This window comes from Nannospalax galili, unplaced genomic scaffold (assembly GCF_000622305.1).
Source record: "Nannospalax galili isolate Female #2095 unplaced genomic scaffold, S.galili_v1.0 scaffold149, whole genome shotgun sequence".
In the NCBI taxonomy this organism is placed as follows: Eukaryota; Metazoa; Chordata; class Mammalia; order Rodentia; family Spalacidae; genus Nannospalax; species Nannospalax galili.
Window position 1 is genome coordinate 2,211,282 of NW_008359763.1, and position 11,918 is coordinate 2,223,199.

Genomic DNA, 11,918 nt, shown 5'->3' on the forward strand with positions numbered 1-11,918 from the left:
CACACGGCCCTGGGACTTTAAATCAGGACACACACTTCCTTTGGATTCATCTGTGAACTGCATCAAGGTTAAGGCAACAAAACAGTCCTCCCACATACCCAAAAGAATGAGACACACTTTCATTCCAGCCCATGTAGAAGGCACCCTGACTCCACTGTGCCCAGCCACACCGGTAGTCTGACTCAGTACCTGCACTGCATTGTCCAAAAGCTCTCCAAGTTCCAAGCCAAAGCAGGACCAGTGGGCAAACTTCGCAAAGGGCTAACACAAACAGTGCTCGTTCGGTCGCCCTCTGGGTAGGCGGAAAGAGGGGCTTGGGGTGGCAGGCTTGGAAAAGCTCTGCAGTCATCCAACTCCTCAGTACGCTTCAAGGTTTTCATCTTAAAACGTTGAACTGGAAGGTGCTAAATTCTCAAATCAAATCTCTTGGTTGTAAACCACTTTGACCACATAAGTCTCAAGCTGCTCTTGAGTGGGATGTGCTCGCTGCTGGACCTAGGGGGCTAAGAAAGGAGAGCAGCATCTACTCAGAGGAAGCTTTCACTACACACCAGTCAGCAAAACCAAGCCAGTGCTTCCAGCCACGGGCAGAGGAGGGTTGTAGCTTCCCATGCAGGGGAGGCCATGAGGCTCTGAGGCTCAGCGTTCTCCAACCAGGCCACCTGCAACATGAAAAGTCTGAGTAAGTCAGGCACCTGCATCCCACCAGCAGTGGACGGTGGGTTCTGGAAAAGCAGCCTCACTACGTCAGCTCCCTGTGGGACTCTGAGCCTCTCTCAGCAGAGTAAGCAGCGCTGCTGTAACAACCAAGCCCCATTTGCCACCCTGGAAGGCAGCAGGTGTGCAGAAGGCAGACTGCAGCTGCCCACAATGCCAGCAGCTCGCACAGCTCCTCCTGAAGAGCTGGGAGCCTGATAAGGAGCAGGGGGTACTGGGAAGCCTCAGCAGAAGAGCCTCCAAGGTGTACATCATCATGGAACCAGATACACGAGGCATTCCTCAGCCCACAGTGACCAGTAAGGTAACACAGGTTGAGAAACACAGGCCAAGTGGAAAAATTTTGAGGAAGGAAAAAAAAAAAAATACTGATAGTCTTTTCGGTGAGAGAGCTTTCTGGGCCCTCACTGACCCCACCCCACAGGGGGATGATCACCCGCCAGCCTCAGAGCCCAGTCCTGCCCACAGCCAGAGCTGGAGAAAACCTCTCCTCTGTGGCTCACATAGCTACTTCCCATCCCAAACAAAGTGAGGACAAGCGGCCCTCCCACCACCAGCCCTCAAAATAAATATTTGTCTTTACAGAGCCACTGGAGAAATTCACACAGCTCTGATCCACAGTCCCTGTGTCCTTCCTGGTTGGCCCTGCTGGGCCAGGGCTGTGTGGAGGGGGAGGGGCAGCTCCCAGGACAGCAGCAGGAAGAAAGAAAACAGCCCCTGAGATCCAGTTGGCAACACTTGGCTTTGCTTTCTTCCCTTTGAGCCTTTTCTCTAATTATACAAACAACAGAAACTGAACAGTGCTAATATGTTACTATTAGGATCATGGATGAAGAGACCAGCACTGAGAGCCAGTGTCCTTTCAAGGAGGGCCCAACAGTCACCTCCAACCCAGGGCAGAGAGCAGAGGGTGAGGGGACTCCACCTGGCCACCCACCCCCCTGCTGCCCAGAGTCCACTGGGAGTCAGGCAGGGTCCAAGGGTCCAAGCTCTCCAGTCCCATCCAAAGGCCAAGGCTGCCTGGCGTGGGGCTTCACACACAAGCTATACACACACAGCACCAGTATTCAACCAAGAAGGGAAAATCAGCAGACCACTCTAGAACTGAAAACCTGATGTCTAAGGCACTGGTCACTCAGCCCTTTAAAGTAAAGATGGATAAAATCTAGATAGGGTGTACACCCTGGGTGTCCAGATGGCTGAGATGACCTCGCTCTACCTGACTACTGTGTGCAGAGGAAGGAAGCCAGAAGACACTGCTCCCCTCCTAACCTGTACCCCGCAGACATTAGGACACACGGGAAGCAAAGGGCACATCAGCCAGCATGCCCCGCAACACTGCTCATGACAGCCAAGACCAGGCCCCCAAGCACCTTCTGGCAGAGCAGGAGGCGCATGAGCCTCGACCCTGCCACTGGTCAGTGTCTGGCCTATCTGAATGCTGGTGATAAATGGGGTCAGTCTATGTCCAAACAAGGGGGTTCCAAAATGAGGGCCTCTGAAGTGCTCTCAATCCCACCATTCCCAAACCCACATGGCTCAGAGGCAGCTGACAGCAGATACGAGCAGGAAGTCAGGGGATTGGCTTGCAGCAGCCCAGACCGCTGAATGCTGCCAGCCAGAAGCCACACAACTCACACAGCAGAGCTTTGGGACGTGTTTGCAGCTGATGGTCTGGAAAAGCATCTATTGGGACATGTATGCAGGTGATGGTCAACTTAACAGGAGCTCCAATCACCTAGGAGACAAGCCTCTGAGCATGTCTGGGAGGGAGTTTCTAGACAGGGTTTATTGGGTGGGAAGATCTAGCCTGAAGGTGGGTGGAACCACTCCATGGGCTGGCCTCCTGAACTTAATAAAAAGGAGAAAGGGAGCTGAGCAAACACGCATCGCCCTCTGCTTCCTGACTGGTGTGATGTGAGCAGCTGCTCCGCACTCCTGCCACGGGACTGCACCCTTAAACCACAATAAACCCCTCCTTCCTAAAGTTGCTTTTTTTCTGGTATTTTGTCACAGTAATGAGAAAACCAACTGATACACATCCCCAGCACATGAAGGGGGATGGGGAACCACACAGGGGCTCCTGTGAAAATAAAAATAACACTTTTTTTCTTTCAGTACTGTTAGGATAGCCATATTAAGTAAAAGTATAACTCTTGCATTAAAACTAAACCCTCCTAAAGCGACTGCTTCCCTCTAGTCTGTGACCTGTGGATACTGTGACAGCCCGGTCTTAAGCTGTTATGAGTATCGTCCTATTTGCTATAGCCTGATGACATGACAGGAGACCAAACAGAAACGATCTGCAAACTTGGTGATGATTTGGAATTCTTCCCCCAGAGCCATGGAAAGTGTTTCCCACTCTTAAAAGCTTCTACCCATGATGCTAATGATGGGCAGCCCGCATGAGCCGCTTTAAGGATGAGACAGTTGCTTATGTAGAAACACTGCACAAATACTCCAACACTGTAGCCCGAAAAAGACAATCCCCCCAAACAGCGGGAGAAGTGTGAAATGTGCAAATGAGCTTAAACAAAACCCCAATCTGTTCCCAGAGCGAGCAGGGTGGCCACCTGTTCGGGGCTGGTGGCGGTCCTGATTACCAGTGGAAGAAACAATACCAGGGCAGTGACGGCCCCCTCGTGGGCCCTGGTCCCCACCCTCCAGCCTATATTTAGTCTGCTCTTTATGGAAAATGTCCCGACCCTGCAGACAAACAAGCTATTTGGCTAGTTATTCAAAGGCTCCATTAACAACTTCTGTCCACATGGTATTTGTTCTCCCTCCCTCCCTGGCTCCAGACACAGCCCTGATACCCCCTCTGGCCTCTAGCCTCCAGCCCTTGGCCTTGGTCAGCTGTGAATAGACCACACTGGAAGGTAAAGGGGCTGTACCTAAAAGACAATGCTGGCCCTGCCCCATGGGGAGCCTCTACAGCTCAGGAAAGGCACATGTCCGGGTGCGGACAAGGGGAACCAAAAGTCCCTCTCGCCCTCCTGGAGGCCAGGGCTCTCTATGTACCATACAAAGCCTTGCTCTCCAATCCCAGAACAAAAATAACAGATGCTACAAAGATTAGAGATTAACATCTGTAGAATGCATTTTCCTTCTCAGAAAAAGGTACTTAACAAAGAGAAGGAATTATGTAGCTCAGGTTCAGATCAGAACCCCACATCTGGGCTTTAAAAATAACTACGCCTCATCCCGCTTTGCCAGACTCAATTACTTAGACTGAGGGTGCAAAGATCCTGAGGTCTTGGAGTGTCAGGAAGGGGGCACGGAGGGGACACAGATCTGTCTGAATGTTGGGAAATATGAAATAAAACCAGATCAGTAGTTCGAACCAGCCAGAGACTGGCAAACAGCACGCACCTCCAGGAAGAAGAGGAAGGTGCAAAGCAAAGGGTTTAGTTGCAACAGAGGAAAAAGCCTGGTTTGGACAAAAGCAGAGGCGGTGCTAAGAGGGGCACGGGATTTGGTGTAAGGTCCCACAGCTGGGTAGCTGCCTGTCTTCCCTGTGAGTCACTTCCTTCAGGCTCCTCCGCAGCAGCGCTTGTAAGCTGCTGATAACATACAGCAACTCTCTTCTACAGAGGCGCTCTGCTTGGAAAGAGTGGTGAGAAAATGTATCATCCACTGAATTGTAAGAAGTGACTTCTGAAGAGCCCCATCTAAATCTGCATGAGACTACACTAAAAATCCACCCTCCAAAAGACAGGACACAATCCAGAGCCTCAGCCTGACTTAGGAGGAACCAAGGTACCATGAGTTCCGCTCTCCACCAGACCCCTTTGTAACAAGGCCCGAATTTCACCTGATCACACCCCAAGACTCCACACTCACAGGGTGCTCTCTCCTTTTAAACATGAACTTAAAACCATTCAGCCTGGCTTTCCAGCCCCTCTTCACTCTGTTTAAACTATGTGACACTAGCAACTCCCTGAGCGACTGATGGGGACCCCCTGCTAGCTGTGAACACTGCAGGGAAAAAGAGTGTCCACCCAGACAAGTGCCCAGCCAACTGAAGCTCCATTTCCTCCTCACTGCTCAAAGTGGGGTCCTGGACCACAGCAGCAGACCACAAACCTTGCTAGGAGTATGTTCTCAGGCCCACTCCAGCCCCACAGAACCACAAAGTGGGGTGCAATCTGCCTTCACAAACCCTCGGCATTTGCTTACACGCTCAAATTTGGGAGCCACTATAGAGTGACACATCAGCACCCTACTACACCAGTATAGTCTGTCACTCAGGATCCCTCTGGGTCATACTGAGTCACTGGCTCCCAACATAGAAAGAACAGCCCAGCCTATTAGGTTGAGAAAGCTACCAAGGTTTATCAAGATTTTATTTCCCCTACCTACCTACATACAGTAAAGAAAATGGCATTTCCACCACAAACACATGACATTACCCATCCACGGTAATGCACCAGACCAGAGGTGCTCAGCCCTAACTTCTGCACTCTGGGTCTGGATTTCACGTCTTCAGGAGAAAGAACTCTGTCAATACCACCAAGGAGGAGAAAATGCCAGCTCTGTGGCAAGTGAATCCTCAATAAGCCCAGGCCAGCTGCGGGTAGCACTGACACAGGCCAGGCTTCATGGCATCTCAGCGAAGAGGCATCCATGCCATATCTTGAAAGCCTGAAGCCGGCCTCCTGGAGGCCACCAGATCACGCAGGGCCCTGAGTGTCAGTCACAACACTCCACGCTGAGCCAGTGGAGTTCTGTTTTTTCGGAGGAGGTGAACCTGCCACCTCTAATTAAACCTGAGATATTACCAGCAGGGCAGCCAATGCCTAACAGAAAAGACTTACCAGAGGCAGAAAGAAAGAACTGGTTTCCCTAAACATACACACCTGCAGCAACCAGACTAAACAAACTCCACAAAAACAAACTCCGATGAGAGCTGCTGCAGGAAGCAGCTCCAGAGAGAACAAGATGCCTCAGTTATCTGGGGCACCCTCAAACCCTTCCCTTCCCAGGTCAAGGGCACACACGTTTCAGATGGCTTGCCCAAATTGCTACGGGAACTGTGAACAGCAGGACCCCATCTTCACCTCCTGCGGCCAGCTCACCTCCCAGCAAGCTGCCTTCACTTCCTGGGCAGCAGACGTGGCATCTATATTGTGGGATTCCCACAAGAGGAACTGACATGACACAGGTTAAGTACTCAGCAGAACTGCATCATGGGATTGGGCAGACTCCCTAACATCTCCCAGGTTCCCCCAAATACTGATGCTGAATTTCCTCCCATCAGTGTCCAGTAGGCTGGGACATGCACTGGGCTGAATAAGTGGCTGGGCCAGCACTCACCCTGGCTCTGCGACTGGCAGGTTGAATTATAGTATGTGATCACGGATAGAGGTTTTAGCTTTAAAAGAACAAGTTTTATTGAACAGGAGAGTGAGCTGACTCATCTGCCCCAACCCATCCACCCCAGACAGTCTCTGAGGAAGAAGGGGAGGAGAAGCCTGGACAGGCTACTTGACTGGCGGCGAGGCAGGTCCCAGGAACTGCGGCAAAGGCACCTGCTACACAGCAGGCCAGGCCCCTCAGAACAGTCGGAATCTGCTGGTCTCAACTGATGTTTCCTTAAACCCCAGAGTCAGGAGTGAGGGGTATTCTCAAAGTGAGAAAGATTAAAGAAAACCCTGCTTTTTTGAGATGGTAATGTTTTTTGTTTTGTTTTTTAATTTTATGTGTATGCGAGTATTGCCTGCATGTATGTGGGTGTGCCCATGTCGTGCAATGCCACGGAGGTCAGCAGAGGCTTCAGATTCCCCTGGAACTGGAGTTAAGGACCGTTCGTAGCCGCCATGTGGGTGCTGGGAATCGAACCCGGGTCCTCTACAAGAGCAGTCAGTGCCCTTAACCTCTGAGCCATCTATCCAGCCCTGAGATGGTAATGTTTTAAAACAAGGGTGAGTGCGAAATCACATGTACCCAGGCCTACAGACAGTATTAGCAACCCACTTTTATTTGGGAATCTCAGTGAGTTCTTGCAACTAAAAACACATTCAGTCCACCTTTAAGAGATTTTTCCAACCCTGGTCAAACATGACTCGCTGTGGCAGAAGCAGCAGCCAAAACACCCTCCTCTTTCCCAAGACCCTACCTCACCCCAAGAGCAGTAACTCCTGAAGATGCTGGAAAGCAGGGAGGTTTTAAAACACATCAAGGCACGGCAAGTGCTGGCATGTACCATCAATAAGAAATGGTATCTTCAAAAGTTCCAACACTGAAAAGGGCCTGTTACGGCAATCCAAAGACTTTGTTAGCGAGACCTCAGCTCTGTGTGTGCATGCGGATGAGAGAAGTGCGACTGGACAGGCTCCAAAATGACAAGTGATTTTTAAACTACCTGCTACGATACTCTCACACTTCTCTGATTAGAAATGGCTATATTTTGAAACACAGGACTACTGTTTTGCAGCCTGTCACACTTCACTCGGAGTCACAGGAGGGCAGATGGTGGGGGAGTTCAGTTATTGTAGTGGTATCACACACTCATTCATGGCTCCTCCAAGCATGTTCCATCCTGTACTCCGAAGGCATTGCCTTCTGGACTCAGTATTAATGAAGACACAGCTGTCCAAATCTGTTTCCTCTTAACTTTTTTTTTTTTTTTTTGTCTTTTTGAGACAGGGTCTCCCTGTAGCCCCAGCTGTCTTGGAACTCACTATGTAGACCAGGCTGGCCTTGAACTCAAAAAGATCCGCCTGCCTCTGCCTCCCAAGTGCTGGGATTAAAGGCACGTGCCACCAAGCCCGGCACCTCTTAGCCTTTTTAAAAAGATTTATTTCATTTTTACTTTGGGGGGGCAGGGGCACAGCCTGTGTGCAGAGGCCAAAAGAGGATTCCCTTGAAGCTAGAGTTATAAGCAGCTGTAAGTCACACAACATGAGTGCTAGGAACTGAACTCAGGTCTTCTAAAAGAACAGCAAGTGCTTTTAACCACTGAGTCATCTCTCCAGTCCCCCAAGAGCTGTTAGTCTCAGTGGAGTCCCACAGACCCCTTCTCCAAACATTACAGAGTATTGCCACTGCTCTTGGTTACACTCTAGAACTTGAGGGTAGGACCCCAGTACTGAAGACACCACATGCCTGAGTCACTGAACATGGAGAAATCAAGCTGGTACTGACCTGGAAACTTCCTCCCTACTGGCTAGCTTCCACAGTGCTGGCAGATTTACACTACCAGAGGAGAAAGGTGTTCAACAACCTAACTCATCTGTGAACTGCGACCTACAGTAACTATGGCAGGATATCCCCCAATGTGCAATAGTGGCACGAATATTATAGAAGCAACCAATCACCTTCTGACTGAATTTAAAGACCACTCCACAAGATGGAACCCATGCCTGACAGTTAACTGGGCCAGAAGCCTATGACGGCTAGGTCATAGGCCCCAGGAGAGAACCTACCACTATTATTCTGCTAAATAGACATAACATCAAAATGTGCCCTAAATTCTTAACTTTATACCTAAAGATTTGTGCACCTCCCATTCCACATCAGAGAAGCTTGTTTTTGCAGTAGACGGTAATTAAATCAAGAGACCCACAACTGGTCAACATACAGAGACTACCAGACTCAGGAATGCTCACTAGGCTCTACAAGGCACAGCTGTGTCACACCCCATTCCCCTAAGGCTCAGAGATCACAGGGGAGGAGGGGGTGGAAAGACTGTAAGAGCCAGAAGTGGTGCGCGTCTGACCGATGCACACAGGAGCTCCTTGTGCACAAGAGCTACACAACATCAAGCCAGTATCCCAGCAAGGCCAGGGGAGGGCTCGTTAACTCCCACCACCAGATGACACATTATTTGCAATTGATGGCTGCTGGAGAGAGAAATTAAGTTTTCTTCAAGGAGGCCCCTGAATGCTCCAGTGAATGGTTCTATGGCGTGCACATATAGATAGCACTAAGTAGATTGGCAGGACAGGGGAGACATGAAGTTGGAAGGTAAGTGGTGGGGGGCTAGGGAAGGAACTGGAAGGGAGGGAATGGGGTGCATTTCATCAAAGCACATTATACACACGTATGAAATCTCCATAAAAAATGTTTCAACACATTCACAGTTCTCTTCTGACTCAAAAATGTTATCCTGCCACAACCCAGCCATCATCTCCCCTGCCAAACATCAATGGAGCAGATGGAAGACCCAACTGACACGGACAGACTGACCATTCCATTTTAACAAACAGGCAGGGTGAGGCTTTGGGACGCCGGAGACCTGGGGCTAAATGATCCTCTAGTTCAGCAGCCACTTTGAACAACCTCCCTCAAACGTTCAGAGGTCATCATCGCTCCTGAACCCCCACCTCCTCCTCTACTTAAAATGGGGTCACTGTGAATACAGAAACATCTGTGCTCACGCTCTACACAAATGAGCATGCTAGTACTGAAACCAGTGCAAAGAACAGAGACAGATCTGCACGCTTCTTGTCCCTCACTGAATCAGCTACAGCCCTGCACAGTACGGGCATTCCTACGCCAAACAGAAATAACAGAGCCTTGAGCAGGATCTGTCCATTAGTCTGCGCTTTACTAAGAATGACAAGGGGCTCAAATCATGGTGTAAAGGTAAGCACGAAGCGATCAAGAAACCATCACCTCAGAACCACACAAATAAAAGAGAGATGCAACCACATCCTCTTGCTAGAAAGTCAGATTGCTTCCCTGGAAGTGCAAGACCCCAGAGTGCAACCTCAAGTGTAGGAAATGAGAATGAGGCGCCATGAGTCACCCCCAGCTGGAGGTCTTCGTACAGCAAGGTGCTCTTGGCAGGTGTGTTCCACCCTGGCACCAGCTCTGGCACCACTTTCAAAGAGTTTCACCAGACTTTGTGTGGCTGCAGCCAGAAAGCTGGGCAGAGGTATCTGAGAGCAGCACAGGGCACCCTTCGCTGCTCCCCACAGGGACCCAGACACTGCTGGAGGAACCTATGCATATCTCCCGATCAATCATCAGCTGGTGGGTACAGGGCCGAGCATCCCCCACAAGTCTGAGACACACTGAGGCCCAGGCTCTTTAGTGGGTCTGGAAACAAATGAAGTCACCAGGGCAGCCATGTACAGAGGGCCCATGTGAACTGACAGCCAGGACCTCCTAAGGTTAGAACTTGCTGGGACCCTCCCCTGGAATGCCCAAGCCTCCTGTGGATAGTCAAGTCAGTCTGCCAGCCTGTCTGGGATGCGGTTCAAGTCCATGAGGCCGCCAGATGCCAAGGGGATCGGCAACACAGCATTCACCTTCTCCACCTAAGCAGCCAAGTTTCAAACAGTTTGGGGTTAGAAGTTCAGACCGCACAGGGCCAAAGCCAAGCTGAGGTCTTCTCACCCCCCAGGGGCAGGGGAGCAGGATGGTGCCTACACCTGTTTTTGAACACACTCCTGCTGGGCTTGAAACATTCCAATGTTCCTCACCAGAGGTCTCTCCAGCCTTTGGCAGGACATGGTATTATAGTAAATCAAGCCACCCTGCAGGCCTTTGGTCATCACTGGCCAACAGAAACTCAAGGGGACAGACTGCTAATCCACTGGCTGGGTTAAGGCACCACATCACCCACTTTGATGCCACCTGCTCCACCAGGTGAGTGGTGGCAGAACCAAAGAACAAAATAAGGAAAACAGTCCAGGAGCCTGTAACGAGACTGAAGCCATTGGCTGGCAAGGCGACCAGCTCCCGTCTCCTGCAGGGACACTGCCCAGCCTGACACCAGGGCTCTGCCAAGCCCCCTCCAACTGCCGCAGGCTTACAGGCAGCAGATCCTCCTCTTGAGGTGGTCCCCAAGTGCCAGGTACGTCAAAATGCCCCCTTCAGCAAGACGGGGGGGGGGGGTTGGCCTGCCTTCCTAATAAGGTCCTGATTTGACCCAGGACTTTGGGTACAAAGCACACCATGAAGGCCGGTCCTACACTTGAACACGATGTTGCCCGGGCCCCACTGGCTCCCTACACGGGCCAAGTCAAACTGTCTCCCCCTTATCCCCGAACTGGGCAAGAAGACAGCCTGGAAGCGACTGCAAACACGCTGACCGCCAGCAGCAGCGCTTCACCAAACACATCTTCAACGTCCAGCAGCAAGTCCCTCAGGCCGGGCCTGATAACCTGTCACGGGTGGAGCGGCGCCATCCCCGGCAGCTGGCCGCCGGCGTCGGCAGGGCCGGGACATCGAGGCGGCCCAGGACGCGGAGGCAGAGTGCCACTTCTCACCAGAGAGACTCTATTGTCCATTATCAAATTAACGCGGACGATCCACCTTCCCCGGCAGGCTGGCGGCGCGGCCGGCCTTGCCCGGCCAGAACCCCGCAGTGGTCCCCGGGCCGAGCCGCCGCGTGTGGACACGCGCGCGCACACCCCCGCCGCGCCAGGGGCGCCCGCTCCCCCGCGCGCTTTCCAGCAGCCCCGGGGCGGCCTGGCCCTCACCTTCGATGGCGATGACGTGCTCCCGGATCTGGTTCTGCAGCACTGGCTCCTCCACGCGCTCCAGCAGCTCATAGATGGAGTAGATGTTGGGGTGGACCGACTCGAAGCGCTGGATCTCGGCCCGGATGGCAGCCGAGTTGGCCAGCTGCTGCTGGTAGTTCATGGTGCAGGCGCCGCGCCCGGAGCCGCGCGCCCCCCGCCACCGCCCCGCGCCCCGGAGCCCCGCGGACCACCGAGAGCCCGGGGCGCCGCAGCAGCCCCGGGAGGAGCCCGGCCCGCCGGCGGCGAGGCCGTCCGGGGAGAGCGCGGCGCCATGGAGCGCGGCCGGCCCCGGAGAAGGCTCGCTCGGGCGCCTGGGCGCGCCGCAGCCTCCTTCCAGCACTATGCGCTGCCCGGCCGAGCAGCCATTAAAGCGCAGGCTGCAGGCGCCGGGGCCGAGCGCCCCCCCAACCCCCCAAGCGGGGCAGTGGCCTCGCAGCTCGGGGACGCACGGCTTGGCGGCTTCGGGTGCGAGTGCTGCGCCGATCAGCGCACCCGGTCCCCCCAGCGCCGTGCGCGGTCTGCAGAGCCCCCCGCCCGCGCTCACCGCCCTCCGGCCGCCGCCGCTGCGTCCTCCGCGGCGCTTCCCAGCGCGCCGGATCCTGGGGAATTGCGCCAGGCCCCGCCCCGCGCTGCCTCTGGGCTTCCTGGGACTTGTAGTCCGCGCCCCCGACCGGCCCGTGAGCGCAGAGGGTACGCCGGGCGCTCGCATCCCTGCGCACGGGGCGG

General features: G+C 53.2%; 1 protein-coding gene across 9 annotated transcripts in view; it reads right to left on the reverse strand.

Annotated features, from left to right (window-relative positions):
* The window catches only part of Agap1 (ArfGAP with GTPase domain, ankyrin repeat and PH domain 1), a 511,278-nt gene extending 499,564 nt beyond the window's left edge, over positions 1-11,714 (reverse strand). For 2 of the 9 annotated variants that reach the window (XM_008823667.3, XM_008823666.3), the window contains exon 1: positions 11,151-11,377. In XM_008823667.3, the coding sequence (XP_008821889.1) occupies positions 11,151-11,313 (163 nt within the window). In that variant the 5' untranslated portion in view covers positions 11,314-11,377. Of the gene's footprint in view, positions 1-11,150 lie in introns of all 9 variants that reach the window. The other 7 variants (XM_029558968.1, XM_008823668.3, XM_017795748.2 and 4 more) reach the window with 6 other exon arrangements.
* Positions 11,715-11,918: the final 204 nt, after the last annotated feature.